Source organism: Suncus etruscus, chromosome 9, assembly GCF_024139225.1.
Source record: "Suncus etruscus isolate mSunEtr1 chromosome 9, mSunEtr1.pri.cur, whole genome shotgun sequence".
Lineage (NCBI taxonomy): Eukaryota > Metazoa > Chordata > Mammalia > Eulipotyphla > Soricidae > Suncus > Suncus etruscus.
The window spans coordinates 51,374,946-51,383,710 of NC_064856.1; the positions used below are offsets into that span (position 1 = coordinate 51,374,946).

The window sequence follows — 8,765 nt, forward strand, 5'->3', positions numbered from 1 at the left end:
GGTTTCACAGGTAGAGCTAGGACTGCTAAGTCTGATATAAGTCTTCTATGCATCCCTTCACAACACAGACACCAAGTTTTGCTAGCCCCACTAGGCTGTCAAACCTTACCTGTTGCCCACTTGGCACAGGACTTAACCCCCACTACCTAAATCTTCTTGAGGAGACATGAACTCAGGCTGGAGTGAGGAAATGCTTTTTGCAGTAAAGTAAAGCCAGTTCTATACCTTGCCAAGGTCTTTCTAATTCATTGCCTTCCCTCACTAAAAAGAATTTCAGGAGGAGATCTTTTTTTTTTTAATATTTTATTTAAACACCTTGATTACATACATGATTGTGTTTGGGTTTCAGTCATGGAAAGAACACCACCCATCACCAGTGCAACATTCCCATCACCAATGTCCCAAGTCTCCCTCCTCCCCACCCGACCCCCGCCTGTACTCTAAACAGGCTTTCCATTTCCCTCGTACATTCTCATTATTAGGACAGTTCAAAATGTAGTTATTTCTCTAACTAAACTCATCACTCTTTGTGGTGAGCTTCCTGAGGTGAGCTGGAACTTCCAGCTCTTTTCTCTTTTGTGTCTGAGAATTATTATTGCAAGAATGTCTTTCATTTTTCTTAAAACCCAGAGATGAGTGAGACCATTCTGCATTTCTCTCTCTCTCTCTCTCTCTCTCTCTCTCTCTCTCTCTCTCTCTCTCTCTCTCTCTCTGACTTATTTCACTCAGCATAATAGATTCCATGTACATCCATGTATAGGAAAATTTCATGACTTCATCTCTCCTGACAGCTGCATTATATTCCATTGTGTATATGTACCACAGTTTCTTTAGTCATTCGTCTGTTGAAGGGCATCTTGGTTGTTTCCAGAGTCTTGCTATGGTAAATAGTGCTGCAATGAATATAGGTGTAAGGAATGGGTTTTTGTATTGTATTTTTGTGTTCCTAGGGTATATTCAGGAGGAGATCTTAAGTGAAGCAAAAACAGATTTTATGGAGCCCGGAGAGATAGCACAGCGGCATTTGCCTTGGAAGCAGCCGATCCAGGACCAAAGGTGGTTGGTTCGAATCCCGGTGTCCCATATGGTCCCCCGTGCCTGCCAGGAGCTATTTCTGAGCAGATAGCCAAGAGTAACCCGAGCACCGCTGGGTGTGGCCCAAAAACCAAAAAAACAAAACAAACAAAAAAAAATAACAGATTTTATTTGGAGGTACTGAGGAAGGGGAGGGAGAGGATAAAAGAGAAAGCAAACATCTCAGGAGGGGAGATGTAGGCAACGTGTGAGTCCAGACACGACGTATGTGACTGGCAACACACATGTGCACCTTCCTTTGTTCCTGCCCTTTGGGTTTAACCCAGATGAGCTAGATTACTTGTTAGGGTGGTTGCCAGGAGGGAATGTTAAGGATAGTTGAAGCTCTTCTTTGATTTTCCATTCCTGGCCTTTGTTCCTGTTGGAGCTTCCTCTCAGAGGAAGTCTGAGGAGGTCCAACCTTCTCTGGGCTGCAGTAGTGCCAGGTGAAACTTTTATCATGACAAAGTGACTCCTCCAATTTCTTCTCTTGGTTTTATTACATCCTAAGAACTCTCACTATCAGCCAGAGCAATAGCACAGTAGTAGGGTATTTGCCTTGAACAAGTCCAACCCCCATGGACCTCGCTTAGATTTCCGGCAACCCATATGGTTGGTCCCCTGAGCCTGCCAGGGGCGATTTCTGAGTGCAGAGCCAGGAGTAACCCCTGAGCACTGCCGGGTGTGACCCAAAACCAAACCAAACCAAACAAAAAAAATCTTTGTTTTGTTTTTGTTTCTTTGGATTGTACCTGGTTGCAAAGGACCATACGGAAGACTCACTCCTACTCCTTGCTCTGTGCTTAGGCATCCCTCCTGGTGCAGTGGACTGAACTAGGGTTATCCACAAGCTTATCAAGCACCTTAACTCTGTTTGATCTCTCTGGTTCAGTTTTATTTATATTTTTGTTTGTTTTCAGGCCACACCCAAAGGTACTCAGGAGTTACTCCTGGCTTTGCTCTCAGAAATTTCTCCTGGTAGATTTGGGGAATCATATGGGGTGCCATGGACCCAATTTGTGTTGGCTACATACAAGGCAAACACCTACTCCTGTGTTACTGCTTCAGCCCTTCTGGTCCAGTTTTTGAAATTCTCTTTTTGTTCATTTATTTGTTTTGTTTATCTATTTTGGGGCAACACTGAGTAATCTCAGAGCTTACTCCTTTCTCTGTGCTCAGGAATTACTCCAGGTGGGTTTTGGGGTACCGTTTGGGGTCCTGGAGATTAAACCTAGGTAAGCTTCATGCAAAGCAAGTGCTCTACCTGCTGTGGTATCTCACTGGCTCTTATTCATTCTTTTTTTTTTTTTGTCTTTTCTATTCTGTTCTCTTTTATTCTTTCTTCCTTTCTCTGACAAATGAAGAAATAAATACAAAGGAAATAAATTTGATAAATGTCTCCTTAATATTCTCAATCAGGATAAAGCTTCTGATATAATCAAGTAGATTGTGATTTTCAGTTCAATATTACTATAGATGTTCTCCTTGACATACCACAGAAGGAAGTATAAGCCAACGGTGTCATTCAATTATTTTAAGATTTGAATCATTTATTTTTTATATTTAGGGGTCATTCTGGATATGCTCAATCCGGCTGCATGGACTAGGCTCAGTACTTGAACCAGATGTGCACCCCCCCAAAAAAAAAAAAAAAAAACAAAAACAGTGACACAGAATGTTCAACTAACAAAAAACAGATTGGTAAATCTCTGAAAATGATTTAATTATGCTAGTGTGAAAGATGTCAATTTTGGTGAAATTTCCCCCCTAAAATTCTATACTGTTTTGTTATAAAAAGCAATTTGTACCTGCCAAGGGGTAGGCTTGGGGAAGGGTGGGAAACAGGACAATGGTAGAGGGAATGTTACACTGGTGGTGAGATTGGTGTTGGAACATGGAACACCAAAAACAACTGTATTCTGAATAACTTTGTAAACCATGGTGTTTAAATAAAGAAAATTTATAAAAACAATACTTGATTTCCTCACAAATGGCTCTTTCTCACAAATTGTGGTAAAAAATTATGAGCTTTTAGTGACTCTTGTATTCCAGAACCCAACTGACAACTGTCTTCACTGAAATGGGATTCACAGTGGCCCACGTAGGGTCTCTGTCCCTTAAGGTGAGGGTCTCACTGTCCCCTTAGCATGATGCCTCAAACCCTGAAACTAAGATCTCTCCTGAGCAAAGATATGATCCCTCTTTTGGTTCTTATCCTTACTTCATTCATTTTTTTTCTCCCCACCCCTACTTCATTCTTTCATAGTCTATCATCTCTGTTTCTTCTGTTTGTTTTGTTTTTTGGGGTCACACCCGGCAGCGCTCAGGGGTTACTCCTGGCTTCAGACTCAGAAATCGCTCCTGGCAGGCTCAGGAGACCATATAGGATGCCAGGATTCGAACCATGATCTTCTGTATGAAAGGCAAACGCCTTACCTCCATGCTATCTCTCCGTTCCATTCTTGATTAAAAATTAATAGTTTCCTGCTGCATAGGATTATTTTGCAGCCTTAATGAGTAAACAGGCAACATGTTTAGATAATGAGTGCCAAATTTTAGTTATTTATAATGTCAAGTTTATTAACTTCCTTTATGTTCTGTACTTTTCAGTTTATTGAAGAAATCTGTCTCCATTAAGATTATCATAAATTGGGGCTGGAGAGATAGCATGGAGGTAAGGCGTCTGCCTTCCATGCAGAAGGTCGATGATTCAAATCTCAGCATCCCATATGATCCCCTGAGCAATTTCTGAGCATAGAGCCAGAAATAACCCCTGAGCGCAGTCGGGTGTGACCCAAAAACCAAATAAAAAAAAAAAGATTATCATAAATTTTTTTGATTTGTTTAATGCTCAGGCACTTTATTGGCCCTTTTTGGAGTAAGGTGAAGGCAGGTAGCTTCATTTGGTGAAGGAAATATCAAGAGAGGTGCTGAGCTCTAGGAATGAAGTTATTTTTTGTTTGTTTGTTTGTTTGTTTTATGGGATGCCAAACGTCAGTTTTATTTAGGCATAAATTACATAAAGTATGACTGGGTTTTGACAAAGGCCATCTTGTAGTTCAGTCCAGGTAATCGGGCAAACCCCCTTGACAGCAGGAAGGTGTTATCGCTAAGTTACCAGAATTGACAGAGACTGTTCTTCTATTCCCTGGTTCAGAGTTAAAAACTTCAACTGGCATACTAATGCTAGGGACTACTTTGTCCAAAGAAACCGCTTATAAATTTAATAAAACTGCATCCTTCCCTAAACCAAAATCTGCTTGCTAACTGCTATCTTTTAAAGCCCATACAACATTAAACACATCACATCTCTGAGAAGTGTTAATTTTGCTAATAAATGACAAAGCAATGAAATATACAGTATTCCACTCTCCTCCCTAGCAGATGAACTTCCAAAAATTGATCACTTACAATATTTTATCTTTTATTGTTACATTTAATGTATTATATAGATTATACTCTTGATTGAAAAAGGGCAGCTGTGAAATTTCTAGAATACTGCAATAGTCAAGATCCAAGTAAAGGCACTGTTACTTGAAATTCAGCTTTTATTTAAATTTAAAACAATTCTTAAAAAATTGTACTTGAGCACAAACGACTACTGTGTAAGGCAAGAAGTATTCTATGCTAACAAGACCAGATTTAACTTTGGAGTTTAGTCTTCAAATTATAAAGAATGAAGAGGAAAAAATAAGATTATTTACAGAAAATATCTACACATGAACCTAAAAGGTACAAATTTGGTGACAAAAGATACTTGAGTAAATGCTGGCATCTCAGAAGCTGTTCTCAAAGAACCTGTTTCATTTTGTTGAATCATAAGAACATTTAAGATCTTTCTTCATCCTCAGTCTTGGGAGCCAGATAGTACTTTAAATGTCCCATATCGGCAATTTTATACTCTACAACCAGGGGAACATCCACAGACATGCTGAGTGTCACTGTAGAAGAGAGTGGAGTAGCTTTTGTGAAGAAGTTCAGATACCTTAGTGCGAAAGTTAGCTGGACTGGTTCATGCATGTGGAAGGTAACAGCTTCCTCTTCTTTATCAACGTTACTTGTCTGTGACAACTTAATATTTCCATTTCTAAGCTCTCCACTTGCAGAAAATTCCACTCCATCTTTTGCACAAGAAATTACCACAGCATCTCCAATATGACTGAGATCTCGGCATATGTGTGCAAATTCACCAGAGTACACAACTGTACTCTTCTTCTGGAATTCCAAGTTGTTCAACATCTAAATCCATTAATTTCATTTCATAGTCTGAAACTTTTTCTTGATTTGGAGCTTCAAACACGAGAGCCAAGGTGTCTGCATTATCTTCAGCTCTCAGTGTAATGATGTCTTCATTGCCAGCACATTTCAGGATTTTGGACATACTGGTGAGGTTGACGCCCATGGCGAGGTTGCGGTGGCAGCGGTAGGTGTCCAAGCCCTCGGAGCGCATCGTAAGGGCTTTTCATGCTTTAGTGATCCCAGAAATCTGTTATGGGTGGGACCCTCAGTTATGGATGGGACTCCTAGCATACTGCTCTCCTGAACTGCCATGAGCAGCGCCCTCAGAAATTGAATGGCCGGGGCTGGAGCAATGGCACAAGGGGTTAGGCAGTTGCCTTGTGCGCTAGCCTAGGACAGACTGTGGTTCTATCTACCGGCGTCCCATATGGTCCCCCAAGCCAGTAGCAATTTCTGAGCACATAGCCAGGAGTAACCCCTGAGAATCACTGGGTGTGGCCCCAAAATCAAAAGACCAAAAAACAAAACAAAACAAAACAAAAAACTGAATGGCCATGAAATATTTTGATTTCTTACTACTCGGGAGTTATCAACATGTTCTTCAAGTCAGTGTTTCCTTCAGTGGCTAGTAGAGACTCTTGGAGGTACTGCAACAACTGTTTTTGGGAGGGTGGTATTAGTCTTGGATGTAAATGGGGGAAAGGCACATGTTTTTTTGTTTGTTCACTAGGGTGGCACTGATTTATTAAAAATGTAAACAATACAGGAGGCCTGATATAAAAAGATGGGGAGATTTTGTCCTTCATTTGATTCATGTTTAGCTCTTCAGCTGCTTCTCAAAGCACTTGCTACATGTGTTACATAGGAAACCAATTCATTTTTCACATGGAGAGCTGGTTGTTCTAACATCATTCATGATCTCTCATTGCTATGTGGGGATATCCAGATCATAGTGCAGTGCTTGATTTTGTATGTTTGTTTTCTTTAATTGACTTGTTTTCTTCTGGTGGTTTGATTCTTGTTAATCTATTATTCTACTTTATAGGTTTTTTTTGTTTTGGCTTGGTTTTTTGAGCCATACTCAGCAATGCTCAGGGGTTACTTCTGGTTCTGCTCTCAGGAATCACTCCTGGCAGGGATTGGGGGATCATACAGAATGCCAAAGATTAAACTTGGATCAGCCATGTGCAAGGCAAATCTCTTATCCACTGTACTATTGACCCCTTTATTTTATGTTTTTACTTGATTTGTTTTTGCCATTGGCCTCAGTAGTTCAGCAGTGGTATAAGGGCAGGTATTGTTAGGTGTGAAGAGTGGGTTAAGTTCTCTGTGTGTGTGTGTGTGTGTATATATATATATATATATATATATATATATATATATATATATATATATGTATATATATACACACATGTATGTATATATATTGGTTTTAGGTTTTTGGTCCACACCTGGTGACGCTCAGGGGTTATTCCTGGCTATGTGCTCAAAATTGCTCTGGCTTAGGGAGCCATATGGGACACAAGGGATCAAACTGAGATCCATCCCGGGTCAGCTGCATGCAAGGCAAACGCCCTACCACTGTGCTATTGTTCCGGCCCCAAATTCTATATATCTTAACCAAAACCCATGAAGGCATCAGGCTCAGGACCTAGATTTCTGCCTATCCTGTGATAATCAGAGTAAGAAGCCAGCGATATATCTGATATTTATTGTTTTTGTTATTATTATTATTATTATCTTAGTTGGGGATCATATAGTGGTCCCAAGGGCTATTCCTGGCTTTGTGCTCAGAAATGACCTTGGCAGTGCTGACAGGCCCATATGTGGTGTTGGCATTTAGAACTAGGGCCTGTTGCATGCATAGCAAATTTTGTAAACCTTATACTATCTCTCTGGTCTTGGGAATGCTTATTAAAGTGAATTGTCAAGACTTGATGGTTGCTTGGGATTTCTGATGAGCTAGTTCAAAGGCAAGTAATTTATTTGCGACAACTTTGGCTTACTAGACCAAGAACAGCAAGAATTATCAATGAGAAGTCAAAGCCAGGAACTTTCTCAATTATGAAAAATACCAACATCAAATAGAATGCCTTGGGGAACTTCTTTGAACAAATAATATAAACCATAGAAATATCTAATCACAGAAAAGCAATCAAGGTGTGATTACCATAATTTATTTCTTTAGATTAGAACATTCATCACAATTAAGTTTCATTTTTAAAGACTATGAATGTAGACAGTATATTAAATATGATTTTTTAATTATAGCAGAGTGCAAGAGAATGGGATTAATCTCATGGAATAAAACTGGAGACAGATCATATAATTTTTTTTTACACCCAGCACATTCAGGGGTTACTCATGGTTCCGTGCTCAGAAATAGCTACTGGCTTAGGGGACCATATGGGATGCTGGGGATCAACCCTGCTTCCATCTTGGGTCAGCTGCATGCAAAGCAAATGCCCTACCACTGTGCTACCACTCCAGCTCCAGATCACATACTTCTGTGCTGACACCAAGTCATAAGCTCTCCAGGAGGTTCTGAAGCACATGAGCATTTACATAGACCACTCAAAGTTTCCTCTGTCTCCTCCCTGATACTACTGATGCTGGCTAGTAGGCCAGTTCCCAGCCCTTGCCCATCTCTGACACCTTCATGGAGCCTATCAGAGCTAGGTTTCAGTAGGAAGGTCACAGCTCTGCAGGGAGGATCAGAGGCAGGAGGAGGCCAGGCAGCAGCAACAGCAGAAAACATAGAACTTTCAAACATTCCTGTAGCTGGAGAGAGAGAGAGAGAGAGAGAGAGAGAGAGAGAGAGAGAGAGAGAGAGAGAGAGAGAGAGAGAGAGAGAAAAGGGAAGGTTACTCAGTTCGTGGAGGTTCATAATATGATTCTCTCAAATGTCTTCCTCATATGTTAAAGAGAGAGAGAGAGAGAGAGAGAGAGAGAGAGAGAGAGAGAGACCTGAGCAATAACACCACAGGTAAGTCATCAGACCTTGAGCCCTCAGACAACTCAAGGGACCTTAAATTCAGAGATGCAGAATGGTATGTGTCCTCTCCCATGAGGCAGGAGGATTGGCTCACTGATGGTCTGTCATTGGGAATCACAATCCCCCACCCCACTTCTCCCTTCAACTCATCCATTGCCTTTTTTTGGTTGGTTGGTTGGGTTTTGGGAATTCACATCTGCTGATGTCCAGGGCTTATTCCTGATTTTACATTCAGGGATCACTTCTGTTTGGCTTGGGAGATCATAGGAGGTGTTGGGGATCAAACCCAGGTCCACCAGAGTGAGGTAGAGATAGATGAAAATGTACCATCCAGAGGTGGCTGGGAGAGGCCCAGGTTCAAAAAAGAGAAAAATGGATAGATACTGCAGGCCATAGGGAACAATGACTAGGGACAGCTGGACATAAGGACACCCAGGAGAAAGTTGGGTAAAACAAA

General features: G+C 40.9%; 1 protein-coding gene across 1 annotated transcript; it reads right to left on the minus strand.

Moving 5' to 3' along the window:
* Window positions 1-4,764: 4,764 nt before the first annotated feature.
* On the minus strand, window positions 4,765-5,524 carry LOC126018296 (proliferating cell nuclear antigen-like). Its single transcript, XM_049780449.1, is given in 2 exon segments — window positions 4,765-5,269; window positions 5,271-5,524. Coding segments are annotated over 2 exon segments (621 nt in total). The 3' UTR covers window positions 4,765-4,902.
* Between the last annotated feature and the right edge of the window lie 3,241 nt (window positions 5,525-8,765).